Source organism: Manacus vitellinus, unplaced genomic scaffold (assembly GCF_001715985.3).
Source record: "Manacus vitellinus isolate BGI_N305 unplaced genomic scaffold, ASM171598v3 scaffold_41_pilon, whole genome shotgun sequence".
Taxonomy (NCBI): domain Eukaryota; kingdom Metazoa; phylum Chordata; class Aves; order Passeriformes; family Pipridae; genus Manacus; species Manacus vitellinus.
Genome location: NW_021940545.1, coordinates 2,233,153 through 2,250,040, shown reverse-complemented (window position 1 = coordinate 2,250,040; position 16,888 = coordinate 2,233,153). Strand labels below are relative to the sequence as shown.

The 16,888-nt window shown below is 53.9% G+C and overlaps 1 protein-coding gene across 1 annotated transcript; it reads left to right on the top strand.

Annotated features, from left to right (window-relative positions):
* Positions 1-2,890: 2,890 nt before the first annotated feature.
* Positions 2,891-16,171, top strand: FEZ1 (fasciculation and elongation protein zeta 1). Its single transcript, XM_029962100.1, is given in 14 exon segments — positions 2,891-3,538; positions 7,443-7,536; positions 8,682-8,783; positions 10,104-10,311; positions 11,393-11,467; positions 11,470-11,531; positions 11,533-11,584; positions 11,587-11,624; positions 11,627-11,661; positions 12,558-12,564; positions 12,744-12,824; positions 13,207-13,282; positions 13,777-13,842; positions 16,010-16,171. Coding segments are annotated over 14 exon segments (1,188 nt in total). The 5' UTR covers positions 2,891-3,263; the 3' UTR covers positions 16,027-16,171.
* Positions 16,172-16,888: the final 717 nt, after the last annotated feature.

The window sequence follows — 16,888 nt, the reverse complement described above, 5'->3', positions numbered from 1 at the left end:
TGCATGTGTTCAAGCTCCTGTGTGTGCATGTGCATGTGTATGTGTGTGTGTGCGCACAGGGGGGGGTGTGTGCAGGTGTAGGGGGGTGGTGTGGCTATTGGGTGTGTGTTGTTTGTGTCCGTGGTGCCCCAGGTGGTAGGGTTCTGTGTGTGTGTGTGCTGTGTGTCCATGTGCAAGTGTAGGGGGTCTGTGCACAGGCGTGTGTGTGTGTGTGTATCGTGGGGCCATGTGCAGGGTGTGTGCGGGGGGGGGTGCAGGTGTGTGTGGGCGGGAGTTCAACATAGTAGTGTGGTGGATTCAGTGCGGATGTCAGCTGCTGCCACAGGGTTGTGTTTGTGCGGATTCAGGTCGCTGCAAGGGTGTGTAGAGGTGCACGGTGTGTGGATGTGGATTGCAGGTGTGCACACCTGCACAGTGTGTGTGGGGTATGCAGGTTGCAGGGGGGTGTGTGTGTGCAGATTGTGTGTGTGTCCATGTGCAGGTGCAGGAGTGTGTGTGTGCAGGTGTGTGCATGTGCAGGAGTGTGTGCAGTTGCAGATGGGTGTACGTGTGCAAGTGTGTATGTGCAAGTGCGTGTGCATGTGCAGGTGTGTGCATGTGAAGGTGTGTGTGTGCGGCTGCAGGCTTGTGTGTGTGCACAGGTGTGAGGTGTGTGCACACGTGTGTGTGCAGGTATGTGCACGAGCAGGCATGCGTGTGCATGGGTGTGTGCATGAAGTTGGGGTGCTGGTGTTTGTGGGGCCTGGAGCCAGGTGTCTGTGGGTGGTGCAGGAGTGGGAGGGGGTCTGTGGTGCAAGTGGGGACACACACACACACACACACACATGTGTACACAGAGGTTCAAAGTGTGTGTGTGTGGATGCAGGAGTGCACACCTGCATACTGTGTGTGCATTCAGGTGTGCACAGGGGGTGTGTGGATGCAGGTGTGCACACCTGCATAGTGTGTGTGCATTCAGGTGTGCACAGGTGTGCATGGGGTGTGTGTGGATGCAGGTGTGCACACCTGCATAGTGGGTGTGGATTCAGGTGTGCACGGGGTGTGTTTGTGCGGATTCAGGTGTGCACAGGTGTGTACAGGTGCACAGTGTGTGGATGTGGATGCAGGTGTTCACACATGCACAGTGTGTGTGTGGATTCAAGTGTGCACAGGTGTGAACAGGGTATGTGTGGATGCAGGAGTGCACACTTGCATAGTGTGTGTGGATGCAGGTGTGCACAGGTGTGCCCAGTGTGTTTGTGGATTCAGGTGTGCACAGGTGTGTACAGGTGCACAGTGTGTGTGTGTATGCAGGTGTGCACAGGGTGTGTATGTGTGGATGCAGGTGTGCACACCTGCATAGTGTCTGTGGATTCAGGTGTGCACAGGTGTGTACAGATGCACAGTGTGCGTGTGGATTCAGATGTGCACAGGTGTGCATAGGGGGTGTGTGGATGCAGGTGTGCACACCTGCATGGTTTGTGTGCATTCAGGTGTGCACAGTGTATGTATGTGGATTCAGGTGTGCACAGGTGTGCCCAGGTGTGTGTGGGCACGTGCTGCAGGCATTGCAGGCTCTTGCCCACACCGTGGAGCACACGTGTGCCCAGGGCTGTGTGGGTGTGCTGCATGTAGGTGTGGCAGCACGTGGGTGTGAGTGGGTGCTACTCAAAGCCCTGGTCTGGCCAGGCTTCCCCCCAGAGCTGTGATGTTTCTGCTCCCGTCCCCAGGGAAGTGTAGGGATGTCTTTACTGGGCTATTACTACCTTACTACTAGGTTACTATTTGCTCCCTAAGAAACTGCTGCTCAGATACTACTGGGATATCCTCAGTGACCTTCTGAGTTACTGACATAGTGAACTACTGTCTAGACACAGCTGAGATGCTGCTGGGATGCTGCTAAGGTGCTATCTTGAGTTTAGTGGAATGTGGACACCTTACTTGCAGGCTGTAGTAAAGAACTTACCGGGTGGCACTAAGATACTCTCAGGATACTATGTGGATGCTTTGTGGCTGCTGTGAGAACTCTGCTGAGGTACTGTCAGGGCACTACCAGGATTCTGTCAGGACACCACTAGGATATTTCCAGCATATTTCCAGGGCTGATACTGAAATACTCGTATGAAGGTGCCACTGGAGCAGCTCACACCAGATGGAGAGTAACAGGATGGTTTTGGTTACTCTCAGGATATGTTTAAGTTGCTTTCAGTGTAGTTACATGGCAGGAAGATAATATCTGGGTATGACTTTGCACTATCAAGATACTCCCAGGACACTATGAAGATAATAGCTGTATGCCATTACACCACTAATAGGATCCTATCAGGGCACTCCTTAATAATTTACATACTGTGGTACTATCAGGGCACTGTGAAGTCTGGAACCAGGAGGCTGTTGGGATGCTCCTGACATAGCATCAGGATATTCCTGCCTGTGCTGGTACAATATCAGGGCAATGCTGAGCTACTCAGTGGCTGCTACTGGGATACTCTAGGTGTAGCAAAAAGCTATTATCAGGATGCTGCTACGATGTTGTCAGGATACTCTCTGGGTACTCCAAAGCTGCTGCTGAGATCCTTTCACAATGCTAGTAAGGCACTACTAAGATACTACAGGGCCATTCCTAGGATACTACTAAGATAGTATGAGAGTACTACTGTGATACTACCAGGATATTATCACAAAGCTACTAAGGTGCTATCAAGACTACTCATTTTTCAGTAGGATGCTCTCAGGATGCAAGTGGAATACCAGCAGGATACTCCCAATACAAGGGCGCTAGAAAAGATAGTGGTGAGATAGTTGTGGTAAGATAGTTGCTCTCAGGGCGACACTCAAACTTTTGGGATACTGTCAGCCCATTACTGATACTAGTATGATACTTTCAGGCCACTGCTAAGATAGTAGTGATACAGTATAAGGATACCAGTAAGATACTACCACTTCAGGGACAAAGGTAATGTTATGATGTTTTTTACATACTATCAGAGTAGCACTAAGCTACTTGGACCACTGTCAGCACTTTGTTGCTACTAGCAAATTGCTGCTAGAATGATGTCAGGATGTCAGCATATTTCTATGAAGGCAGTACTGAGATCCTGTTAGGATACTACTAGGATACTGCAGAGATACTGTTGGTTGTGTAAGAGCCCTGGCAGTAGGGTTTCAGTCAGCAGAGCAGCAGCAAAGGGAACGGGGGGCCTGGGGGTGTAACCTGTTGGTAGCCTGGTGCCTCACAGGCACCCTCTCCCCTCAGCTAAGGCGGCACATCGGTGTTGAGGAGGATGGAGGCGCCCTTGGTGAGCCTGGAGGAGGAGTTCGAGGAGGGGCCCGGGGACGATGGGGGGACCCTGCAGCGCCCCGCGGACCCCGCGCTGGCGGAGCTGGAGAGCTTCTCGGCCGAGATGATGAGCTTCAAGTCCATGGAGGACCTGGTGCAGGAGTTCGACGAGAAGCTCACCGTCTGCTTCCGCAACTACGACGCTGCCACCGAGGGCCTGGCCCCGGTGCGGGGTCACCTCCAGGCGCAGGAGGAGGAGGAGCGCCTGCAGGATGAGGAGTGAGTAAGGCCCCCCTGCTCTGGGGACATGTACCCCTGACACCCCCCTGCAGTGCAAACTGGCTCCCAGCACTGCAGCACGGCTGTGCAAGGCATGAAAGCAGTGGTGTGGTAACCTGTGAGTAAGCCCTCTCATAGCCAGCGTGCCTCCTTGCACCCCTCCCTGAGCAGCCCCTGCATGGAGGGCATGGTCGTGCTCCATGTCGGGAATAGCACTGTAGTATCCCTATGGAAAAGGGTGTCTTTGGGGTCTGCAGGCCGCCTCTCTAGCAAGGTACAGCCCACATGCACCTCGGCCCTTGCGCCGTGGTATAGCCATGGGGCACCATGGAGTAACTGTGGGGTATCCTGTGAGTAGCTGTGTAGGACTGTATGAGTAGGCCATATGATTGGGCCTGCATGCCTCCTTGCCTGGTCATGATACACACACCCCCTTCCCACAGCACGCAGCCCAGCTCACCTATTGCAACGTGATCGTGTAGCACTTGGGAGTAGCGGTGTAGTGTCTTACAACTAACACCCCTCTGGGACCTCTTGCACCTCCTTGCATGCTTCTGAGCTCCCACCACACGCAAGTCAGTGCCTGGACTGCGGCATGATCGTGCAGCACCTTGGAGTAGCCATGTAGGATCTTTGGAGTAGCTGTGTGGGATCCCTGGAGCAGCATCCTAAGAGGTGGCACAGCATGTCCCGGGGGGTCATGGCTCCTTCTGTGCCAGGAGAGCCCGGGGGGTTGAGCATAAACCTTGAGTAAGGTGTGAGTAAAGCTTAGCCACCTCCTCTGTACCTCGCCAGGGGACAGCCAGTTTGGAGTCAAACTCCCCCCAGGCCCCCCAATAAACATTGTGCCTTTTGTGTTAAATTCTACGATTTCATTAAAAACCTTGCTTTGTTGCAAAATGCCTCTTCTTCCTCAAATCCCTGGGCTTTTTTTTTTCCCCCAAATCCATGGGCTTTTTTTTCCCCAGATCCCTGGGCTTTTTTTCCCCAGATCCATGGGCTTTTTTTCCCCAAATCCATGGGCTTTTTTTCCCCCCAAATCCATGGGCTTTTTTTCCCCCTGTGATGTTCACACACTCTCACGTTTCTCGTGGATTTTTGGTGTGTGTTTAACTGGGATTATTCCCCAGGCCACGACTGCTAATCCTTATTCCCACCGTGTAAAGGCGGTTGTTTTAAACCCCCAAAAAAGCCCCAAATCTGTTGATTTTTTTTATTATTTTGTTTTGTCTTGCTGGCTTTTTGTCCCCGAGAGCAGCTGAGGCCGAGCAGATTTTCGCAATTGGCCGAATCGCTGGTTTTTCAGAGCAAAACTCAGCTTGGCCTCGCGCCGGGGCGGCCGCGCCGTCGCCGCTTTGTGCCGCTCATTGTGTCTTTTTTGGGTCACTTTGGGCAAAACAGGGCTTTTTTTTCTTTTTTTTTTTATTCTTCCTCCTTGAATGAGCCCTGTGTGCGGGGTTGGGGGAGGGACCGGGGCCTTACAGGCGCTGGATTTCCCCAATTATTAACCATTTCTGGCCGTAATTAACCCAGAAATTACTGCTGCTCTGGGCTTGGCTCTGGGGGGGGGGGGCTGGCCCTTTAAGAGCAGGGGGGAAAAGGCAAATTTGGGGGGATAACCGCTGATTTGCTGCTTTTTTTGTTAAAAAATAGCAGTGTGAGGGGTTTACCATGTGCGGTTTTGTGTGTTAATTGGTGAAATCTTTAATTTCGAGGGGAATTCAGCTCTGGTGAGGAGGGAAATAAGATAAATCCCCAAAAATGAGCAGTTTTCGGGCTGGGAAGGGGGCAGGGGGTTTTGGGGTGATTTTCAGGGAATTAGGATGTGGTACCATGTTGGACCAAACCCACTGTTTTCTGCTCTTTTCTCCCATTTTCTCTGTTCCTCCTCCAGTTCTCCACTTTTCCCCTATTTTTCACCTCATTCCCTGTTTTTTCTTACATTTTCTCTTTTTCCCCATTTTCTTTTTCTCCCAGTTTTTCTTTTTCCCCTCTTTTGGCCCTTTTCCTCCTCTCTCTATTCCCTATTTTCCCCTCTTTCCCTTTCTCCCCTTTTTCTCATCTTTCTCCATTCCCCCCTATTTCCTTCTTTTCCCTCTTTTTCATTTTTTTTCCATTTCCCCTGTTTTACTCAAATTTCCTTTCTCCCATTTTCCCCCCTTTTCTCCCTTTTTACCCTTTTTCTCCATCTTTTTTACACCTTTTTTCTCTTTTCTCTTCTGTTTTTCCCTTTCTTCCTTTCCCCCCCTTTTTCCCCTCTCTTCCTTTTTCCTTCTCTTTCTATTCTCCCCTTCCTCCCCTTTTTTCACCTTTTTTCACATTTAATTCAATTTTTTTCCTTTTTACCCCCCTTCCCTCCCTTTCCTCCACTTCCCCCCTTTTTTCTCTTTTTCACTTTTTCGGACTTTTTTAAACATTTTTTCCCATGTTTCTCCCCATTTTCCCCTGGTTTTGTTTTTTTCCCCTCTGTTCCCCCTCCCCCATGCAACTTTACTGGGGTAAAATTGGGCAAAATTGGTCCAGCCCTGCAGGGCAGAACCAGACAGCCCCAATAATGACACAGAGGAGGAAATTTAGGGGAATTCTGGGCAATTCTGCGGGATTTTGGTGCATTTTGGGGTATCAGGGCCATGGTTTGGGCTGCTTTGGGGACCTTCTATGGGTGTTTCCAGCTTTTTAGGACAGTATTTTGGGAAACTTTGGGGTGTTTTGGGGCTTCTCGGGGCATCACAGCTGGTTTTTGGGGTGTTTTGGGGCATATTTCAAAGCAGGATTTTCGTATGTTCCAGGGACATCTTTTAGGGCCTTTCAGGGCAGCTCTGGGGGGGTTTCAGGGCTGTCTCCAGGTGACAGTTTGGGGTGTTTCAGGGTGGCATTTTTTGGGTGTTGTGGCTGCATTGTGAGGTTTTTCAGCCTGTTCCAGCTCAGCATTTTGGGGAGTTTGGGGGCATTTGGGGCATTGTGGAAGCGTTTTGGGGTGTTGGACAATTGAGGGGTGTTCTGGAGCATCGTGGCAGCATTTTGGGGTATTTCAAAAAGCTGGGCAGCTTTTTGAGGCTTTTTAAGGGGTTTCTGGGCAATGTGTCAGGGCAGCATTTTGGGATGTTTTAGGATGTCAGGGCAATATTTGGAAGCATTGGGAAGCTTTTTGGGGTGGAGTTCGGGGACAGCATTTTGAGATGTTTCAGTGTGTTCTGGAGCAGCATTTTGGAGCATTTTGGTCAGTGTTTCAGGAAAGCATTTTAGGGTATTTCCAGATGTTCAAAAGGGATATTTTGGGGTAATTTGGGGGTCTTTTTTGGGTGGTTGGAGCATTTCAGGGTGGCATTTTGGAGCTTTGGGACCTTTAGGGGCGTTTTGGGGTATTTCGGGAGAACATCTGGGGTCATTTTGGGGTGTTCCAGGGCAGCATTTTGAGGTGGTTTGGGGCCTTTCAGAGATTTTTGGGGCAGTGTTTTAGGATGGTGCTTTGGGCCACTTCAGGGAGTCATGATGATGTTTTTTGGTGGTCTTTTGGGACATGTGGAGACATTTTGGAACATTACAGTGGCCTTTTGGTGGTGTTTTGATGGCAGCATTTCAAAATGACATTTGGGGGCATCTCAGGTGCTGGGGCAGCATTTTGGGGTGCTTTGGGGTATTTCAGGGCAATATTTCATGGTGCTATTTTGAGAAGCTTTGGGGTCTTCTAGGGCAGCATTTGGGGTCTTCTAGGGTATCATTTGGGGTGTTCTGGGATGTTTCAGGCGTCTCAGTGGTGTTTTGGGATTTTTGTAGGGCGTTTCAGGTTGTTTGCAGGGCTGCACTTTGGGATGTTCCGAGGTGTCTCGGCGTGCCATTTTTGAGACAGCTCTCTGAGAGGCAGCATTTTGGGAATTGCCACTCACCACCCACCTCCCTGCAGGGTCTGGGATGCTCTCACTGATGGCTTTGCCCCCCGGAGCTCCCCCCGGCCGTGGCTCCCTGGCACTGAGGCCCCCGACGGCACCAACCCCCAGGTACGGCAGTGGCCCCCCCTTGGCTCCCCAGAGCCCCCCTCTCCTCAGCCTTAATGACCATCAGGGCACTGCAAATTACCCAAAAATGGTAGTTTTGGGGTGCTGCAGCACCAGTGCAGTGAGTGTCCACATTTTAGGGTCAAATCACGCTGAAACGGGCAAGATGAAGTGTTTGGTTTGACAATCTGGGATTTGCCGGTTTGTCCCCGTGTCAGGGGTGGGGTGGAGTATTTTTGGGGGTAGGAAACAGTGGTTTCATTGTTGTGGTGAGTTTGTGCTCTCAGTTGCTGCTTTTGGGGTTGTAAAAACGCCCCAGAATCCACGGAATTTAACCCATTTGGATTTAACACAGCCCGTGGCTGAAGGGGGAAGAGACTTTCTCGGGTTATTTGCTTCTGAAAAGGTGAAAAAGACTGAAAAGTGGCAATAAAGAAGATGCCTCGTTGTCTGACATCTCTGTTCAGCATCTCCATCCATCCCTTCCCTATTCAGAGGTCCCCTCTGCCATCTCCCTGTCCCATGTCCCCACCCAGTGTCTCCATCAGACCATTCAGCTTCACCATCCCTCATCTCCCCATTCAGCATCCCCAGCATCTCCATCCAGCATATCCAGCACCTCCTCACCCAATATATTTATATATATAAAACATCTCTCCATCCAGCAGCTCCATCCAACAGACCTGTACTTCTCCCTGCCTTCTTCCTAGTCCAGTGTCTCCATCCAACAACTCTCCATCCAGTGTCTCCATCCAGCAACTCTCCACCCAGTGTCTCCCTATCCAACATCTCTATACATCTCCTTGCAACACCTCCCCTGCAGTGCTTCCCTGTTCATCGTCTCTGTCTCCAGTGGCTCTGTTCAAAGCCCCATCCAACATCCCTGTCCAACACTTCCCCATCCAACATCTCCATCCATCTCCATCCAGTGCCTCTGTCCAACGTCCTCCCACCCAACATCCCCACCCAGCATCTCCATCCAATACCCTCAATCCGGTGTCTCCTCATGCCACCCCCCCGTGCAGCGTGTCCCCCTGAGCCAGAGTTCCCTGGTGCCTCTCCCTGGGCCAGGGCCAGGGCTGTGCCTGTGTCCATGCTGGGCTGGGCCTGTGGTGCCCCCAAGGCTGCCCAGCCTGTGTCTCCTGCAGCTCGGTGGGAAGGAGGAGGAGGAGGAGGAGGAGGAGGAGCTCACTGAGAGGAGTGAGCAGGACTCGGGCATCAACGAGGAGCCGCTGCTGACAGCTGAGCAGGTACCCCCACCCCCTGGGCACCTGGATCCCTGCGTGTCCTTTAACCCCCCCCAGCCCCATGGCCATGTGCTGAAAGCACAAGGAAAGGCCAAATCCCATTATCTTGGGATGAGGATGTGGAATGTGGATGTAAAGGGAAGTGCAGGTGGTGGGTGCTGACACAGGATTTGGGTGCAGATGGGAACGTGGGGTGGGGGTGCTGGATAAAGTGGGTGGCATGGGAAGAACGAAAGGGGTAGGGGGACAGAGGTGGGTTGCAGCTCCAGGATGCTGGTGCAGAGGCAGGATGTGGATGTGGGGTGCAGGGTGCAGGTGTGGGATGCAGGGTGTAGATGTGGGATGGAGGGTGTAGATGTGGGATGCAGGGTGTAGATGTGGGGTGCAGGGTGCAGGTGTGGGGTGCAGGATTCAGGGTACAGATGTGGGATGCAGGGTGCACATATGGGATGCAGGATGCAGATGTGGGATGCAGGGTGTAGTTGTGGGATGCAAGGTGCAGGTGTGGGATGCAGGATGCTGGTGTGGGATGCAGGGTGCAGATGTGGGATGCAGGGTGCAGATGTGGGATGCAGGGTGCAGGTGTGGGATACAGGATGCAGATGTGGGATGCAGGGTGCAGGTGTGGGATGCAGGGTGCAGATGTGGGATGCAGGGTGCAGGTGTGGGATGCAGGATGGAGGGTGCAGGTGCAGGGAGGGGGATGCAGAGGCAGCTGCAGGGTGTGGAGGCTGGATAGAGGATGCAGATGCAGGTGCAAGTACAGGATCCAGGATGCAGGAGGAGGAGGGGGGTGCAGGGAGCAGGATGCAAATTTAGGTGGGGATGCAGGTCCAGAGTGCCCATGGCATGTGGGATTTGGATGCAGATGGGAATGTGGGATGCAGATGCAGGATGCAAATGGAGGACCCGAGGTACAGAGGAACGTAAATGCAAGTGTGGGTGCAGGATGGAGGGAGCAGGATGCAGCTGGAGGATGAAGAGGAGGATGGAGGATGCAGGTGCAGGATGCTCAATGTCAATAAGAAGGGAGGATGCAGATGGAGCAGTTTGCAGATGGAGGATGCAGGTGCTGATAAGGATGGAGAATGCAGGGGCAGGGTGGAAATGGAGTCAGAGGATGCAGGGGCAGGATGAAGGGAGCAGGTTACAGATGTGGGTGCAGGACAGGGATGCAGAGGGCAGATGTGGGTGCAGGACAGGGATTCAGGGTGCAGGTGGAGGACAGGGATGCAAGTGCAGGCTGCAGCCGTGGGATGCAGGGAGCAGGTACAAGGTGGAGGTCAGATGCAGGCGCAGATGGAGGACACTGATGCCCCGCAGGTCATCGAGGAGCTGGAGGAGCTGATGCAGAGTTCACCTGACCCTGAGGCTGACCCCGAGGGTGAGGAGGAAGAGGAGGAGGAGGACGAGGAGGAGGAAACTGAGGCTGATGCTGAAGGCGAAGGAGGTGGCGGGGGCACAGAGCCCATCCTGCTGCGGGAGCTGCGGGCTTTCTCCCCTGCCCTCAACAACAACTGCTCCCACGAAGGTACGGCCAGCAAAGCCCAGGCCAGTCACTTTTGGGGGACAATTCCAACCAAATTGGACAACTGAGTCTTCCCAGGCCTCAGTGCTGGCTTGCTCCAGGGCTTGGCCAGAGGGGCTCTTGGCAAAAACTGAAGAAGAGAGGGATGTGGCTCAGGGTTCGCCAGGAGCCTTCGCGTTCCACACGGAGTGCACCACGCGCATGAGATTTGTCCCTGGTGGCACGGGGTGTGTCACTGATCCCCCCAGGCATTTCACTAATTGCTCTGCTCATTCCCCTAATTACAGAGCCCCTTTATCACACCACACATGTCACTAGTCACACCATGCATGTCACTAATCGCAGCATACATGTCACTAATGGCACCATGCACGTCACTGTGAGTGTCCCCCAGTGCACCTTGTATGTCACTAACAGTGCCAGGCAGTTCTGTAGCTGCTCTGGGCACGGCATTAATCGGTAATTGCACAATAGATTTATTCCTTGGTGGCTCAGGAAATGCAGAGCACATCTCGCTCGGCACGAGATGCACTTTAATGGTTGCCGTGTGCACTTCACTGGTTGCACCGGGCATTTCCCTGCCTTCATCGTGTGTGTCACTGCACCACGTCCAGAGGAAGCCACGGAGGTGTTCTGAGGGCTGGAGCACCTCTGGTGCAGGCTGGGAGAGCTGGGGGTGTTCAGCCTGGAGAAGAGAAGGCTCCAGGGAGACCTGAGAGCCCCTTCCAGTGCCTAAAGGGGCTCCAGGAGAGCTGGAGAGGGACTGGGGACAAAGGCCTGGAGGATAAGGGGTGATGGCTTCCTACTGCCAGAGGGAAGGGTTAGATGGGATATTGGGAAGGAATTCTTCCCTGGGAGGGTGGGGAGGCCCTGCACAGGCTGCCCCAGAGAAGCTGTGGCTGCCGGTCCATCCCTGCGAGTGTCCAAGGCCAGGTTGACAGGGCCTTGGAGCAACTGGCTGGTGGAGGTTCCTGTCAGTGGGTGGGGGGGTTCCAACGAGATAAGATCTCATGGACCTTCAACCCAACCCACCCGTCCCGGAATTCCCCTGGCACATGCCCGTCTCTAAAGCGGTCCCGGGCAGGGCTGGGCCGGCTGTCGGCACGGTGAGCTTCGGGCGCGCGCGGGCCGGCGGAGGTCGTGCGAAGCCGGTCGCTGTCGGCGAGCTGTGCGACAGGCTGGCACGGCGGACGAGCTGTGCCTTCGAGAAGGAGGTAAGAACGTGCGTCAATCGGGGCCCTGCTGGCCGTGCAGGGCGAGCAGCGGGAGCTAGCCGAGAGGCACGCCCGCGCCGACGCGACAAGGGGCTGAGCCTCACAGGGGCGAGCGTCCCGACCGCGGGAACCACATCCCGCAATGGCGGGGAACCACACGTTGCGGCCGTGGGACAGGGCTGGGGCCAACCGGGGAAGGGCAGGGAAGTGAGGTGGGGGTTGGGGATTGTGGGAATGGGCCAATCAACCGGGGTAACGGGGGCGGCCCGGGACAAGATGTGGGCCACGAAGGGACATATGGGGGCAGGGGATGAGGGTTGGGATTGGATATGGAGTGGATGGATGGATGGGATGGGAATGGGATAGGTAAGGTGGTGATGGGAATCGGTGACAAGCTTTGGGCAGAAGGACATTGGTCAAGGGAGGAGGGTTGAGGTGGATGATGGGCAACGGAACGGGATGGGGACTGAATGGGAGGGAATAGGATGGAAGGATGGGATACGGGTAAGGTGAGGATGGGAACGGTGACGGGCTTGGACAGAGGGACATGGAATGGGGGGATGAGGGATGTGATGGGATGAGGGTGCATGGGATAGGGGAATGTGGGGATGGAAATCGTGACAGGATGGGGTAGAAGGACATGGGGGCAGAGGGATGAGGGTTGAGGTGGGATGGGTGGAATGGGACAGGGTAAGGTGGGGATGGGAATGGTGACAGGCTTGGGCAGAGACATGGAGTGGGGGGGATGAGGGATGTGATGGGATGATGGTGCATGGGACAGGGGAATGTGGGGATGGAAATTGTGACAGGATGGGGCAGAGGGATGTGGGGACATGGGTCAGGGGTGGGGGGGACAGAGAGTAGGGGAATAGGGAGGATGTGGGATAAGGTGACATGGAGCAGGGGGATGAGGGGATATGGAGCAGGGGGATGGGAGGGATATGGAACAGAGGGACATGGGCAGGGTGCGGATGTGGGAGCAGAGAGCAGCTCCATGGGGGGACAGGGATGTGGGGACAGAGGAACATGGCACAGGAGGCATGTGGTGACAGAGCAAGGGGACAGGGGGACATGGGGACATAGGTGGAGTGGGATCTGGGACCGGGAAAAAGGAGGGATGTGGGTGGGAGTCGGGGAGCTTGGGGAATGTCGGTGCCAGAGGAGGTGCCACGGGTGATGCCGCTGTCCCCGGGAGGTGACAGGGTGACACGTGTCCCCCAGCGCTTCAGCATGGAGGGCATCTCCAGCATCCTGCACTCCGGCCTGCGCCAGACTTTTGGTCCTGCCGCCAACGAGAAGCAGGTGCCCTTTCCTCCCCCATCCCAAAATTGCCCAAATTTGTTCCCTTTCACTTCCCCTCCCCACGCTCCCCATTTCCTTGCATCCCCCAGCCCCTTTTTAAAATGATTTTAAGTTTTACAGCCCTGCTCCATCCCATACACCCTGCTAATCCATCCTGCAAAAATCACTGGTTTTCACCCCAAAAAGTCCTCCCTGATCAGGGTTGCATTTGGGTGGAGTTTGAAGCACCCAATTTATTCACTACTCCCCAAAATCGCAGGAATATTGCAGAAATACTCTATTTCTCCATGAATTTGGGGTGAGATTTGTCTCAAAGCAGTGCAAAAACCAGGCAGTTTTGTGCCATCTGGGTGGTTTTTTGGAGTGGCTTTTGTTTTTGCAGTACCTGAACACGGTGATTCCCTACGAGAAGAAGGGCTCACCACCCTCCGTCGAGGACCTGCAGATGCTCACCAACAGTGAGTATTCCTTGGAGCTGGCATTTTGGGGCAGAATTGGGTGTTTTGGGTACACAAAGGCACATTTGCAGTGCTGCAGCAGCTGTGATTTGGGGTATTGTTGCAGCACAGTCAGTTTTGGGGACAATCTCCCCTTTTTTTGCATCATTGCAGCTTGGGCAAATTGAGGTGCTACCACCTGTGTTGCATCATCATTGCAACAGACCTATTTTGGAGGGGAAATACCTGTTTTGCATCACTGCAGCACAGCTGGTTTGCAGCCAATACCTCCCCTCTGATTTATGCACCTTACAGCAGTGCTGATTTGGGGCTAAATCGCTCGTTCTGCGTTGCCATGGATTGGCTAATTGGGGGTGAAAGTGCTTTTCTTTGGATGCTTCCAGACCTGCTGCACTGTGGGAAATTCTGTGGCGACTGTGGGGCTATTTTGGGGGGGGAAAAGTGACATTTGGGGGGCAGCAGGGGTGGGCTCACAGCTCCATTCCCCCTCACAGTCCTGTTTGCCATGAAGGAGGGGAATGAGAAGGTGCCCACACTGCTCACGGATTACATCCTCAAAGGTACCTGCTGCCCTCCTGCCTGCTCTGGGCACTCCTTGTGTGCAGTTCCTGTGCAGCCCTTGTGCCTCTGTGCTTCCACATGGATCCCTTCTGCATCCTCCTGCCTCCTCCTGCCTCTCCCTCATGTCCTTTGTGCATCCTTTGCCCATCCCTCATGCAACTTCATGCATCCCTTACACATTTCCCATGCACCCTCCATGCATCCTCGGAGAATCCTGGATCCATCCTGTGTGCATTCCTCCTGCATCTCCAGTGCATCCTTTGTGCCTCCTCCATTCCTTCAGGAATCCCGGGTGCATCTCCTGCACATCCCTCAGGCAGTCTTTGTTTAGGTTTTGTGGGTGGAGGTCCCTGTGCACCTCCCTGCACCATCCTGGGGCCCATCTGCTTCCTCCAAGCAACCTCACCACCCCCTGGGCACCCCCTCTCAGCCCTCATGCCCCGTGGGGCAGCCCTCCTGCCTCCCTCAGGCATCCCCATTCATCTTCCTGAGCATCCTTAGGCATCCCTGTGCCTCTGCCACACACCTCCTGTCCATCCCTCACGCAGCCTCCTGAGTCCTCATGCACATGAGCACACTCATGCACCCTTGTGCACCCCTCAGGTGTCCCTGTGCACACTCGTGTGTCCTTATGCAGCCCCCAGGCACTCCTGGGCACTCTTGTGCACCCCTGTGCAGCCCAGTGACACCCAGACTGGCACTGGGTGTCCTTATGCAGCCCCCAGGCACTCCTGGGTACTCTTGTGCAGCCCAGTGCCAGCCTGGGTGTCACTGTGCACCCTCGTGCAGCATTTCACATGCTCAAACACTGTGCATCCTCGTGACTCCCTGTGCACACTTGTGCATCCTCTTGCATTCCATGCACAATTGTCTGTCCCTGTGCACACATCCTCATGCATCCCCAGGCACACTCCTGCATCCCTGTCCATCCTCCTGCATCCTTGTGCATCCCTGTGCACACTCCAGCATCCCTGTGCAAACTCCAGCATCCCTCTGCATTCTCCTGCATCCTCGTACACACTCCTGCATCCCTGTGCATCCTCATGCATCCTTGTGCATCCCTGTGCACCCCTGTGCACCCCTGTGCATCCTCATGTATCCTGGTACATCCCCATGCACACTCATCTGTCCCTGTGCACACATCCTCCTGCATCCCTGTGCACACTTGTGCAATCCTGCGGACACTTCTGCATCCCTGTGCATCCTCCTGCATCCCTGTGCATCCTCCTGCATCCCTGTGCATCCTCATTCATCCTTGTGCATCCCTGTGCATCCTTATGCATCTTTGTGCATCCCTGTGCACGCTCCTGCATCCCTGTTCATCCTTGTGCATCCCTGTGCACACTTCTGCATCCCTGTGCATCCTCATTCATCCTTGTGCATCCCTCTGCACACTCCCGCATCCCTGTGCATCCTTATGCATCCTTGTGCATCCCTGTGCATCCTCCTGCATCCCTATGAGTCCTCATTCATCCTTGTGCATCCCTGTGCACACTTGTGCATCCTCATGTATCCTGGTACATCCCCCCTGCACACTCATCTGTCCCTGTGCACACATCCTCCTGCATCCCTGTGCACACTTGTGCATCCCTGCGGACACTTCTGCATCCCTGTGCATCCTCCTGCATCCTTGTGAATCCTCCTGCATCCCTGTGCATCCTCATTCATCCTTGTGCATCCCTGTGCATCCTCCTGCATCCCTGTGCATCCTCATTCATCCTTGTGCATCCCTGTGCACGCTTGTGCATCCTCCTGCATCCCAGTACATCCTCACACACACTCATCTGTCCCTGTGCACACATCCTCATGCACTCCTGCATCCCTGTGAATCCTTATGCATCCTTATGCATCCCTGTGCATCCTTATGCATCCCTGTGCATCCTCCTGCATCCCTGTGCATCCTCATTCATCCTTGTGCACCCCTGTGCATCCTCATGTATCCTGGTACATCCCCATGCACACTCATCTGTCCCTGTGCACCCATCCTTAGGCACACTCCTGCATCCCTGTCCATCCTCCTGCATCCCTGTCCATCCCTCTGCATCCTTATGCATCCTTGTGCATCCCTGCTCATCCTTGTGCATCCCTGTGCCCGCTCAGGCCTCCCTGTGCCCGCAGTGCCCCCCGTGGGGTGCCCCCCAGGCCTCTCTCTCTCTCTCTTTGCAGTGCTCTGCCCGACCTGACGCGGCGCTGCCCTCGCACCCCCACCCCGGCGCCCCCCAAAACGGGGCCAAACCCGAGGAAAACGGGTCGCCCGGGCCCCCCCCCTGCACTCCTCCCTTTGCACAGCTGGGAATAAAGGATTCCTTACATTAATTAGGCAACTGGCCTCCGGTGTCTGTGTCCCCCTCTGCTCCCGACGGCGGCGCTTTGCAACTTTTTGATAGGAAAAATGCAGTTTTTAAGCAAAAAAAAAATCCCAACGTGGACTTTGCTGCAGTGCTCATGAATATTCTGGAATCTGTAAAATATGCAGATTTCTGGCTAACGAGCTGCTGGGTGCTCAGAGGTGGCTGCAGCTGCTGGCATCCCAGGGGTGAAATTCAACTCAGTGAAATTCCATTCTCAGGGATTTTTTCCCCCCCCTTTTTTTTTTTCCACTTTTCTGCAGCCCCATTTTCTGCTAAGAATTGTGCAAAAATCACCTTTTTTCCCCCCAGAATATCAACACATTAATTAGCAATGGCTTGTTAGGGAATGAGGGGGGCTTCTATTTCAGAGAAAATTACTCTGTTTTGGGTTTGTCGCTCATTTTTTGGTAGAGTCCATAATTTGGGGGGTCACTGCTCATTTTTGGAGAGTTGTCATTCATTTTGGGGCAAATTCAGTCATTTTGGGGGTAGGCACTTATTTAAGAGAGTCACTCATTTCCAGAAGGATCACCAGTTTTGGGGGCATGTCACTTATTTGGGGGATTATTGCTCATTTTGGGGGAGAATTGTTCATTTGGGGGAAACACTGTGGTTTTGAGAAGATCATGTTTGGGCCCCACTTCAAAAAAAATCCCTTCATTTTGGAGAAGCATCCCTCTTTTGGGGAGAGCTT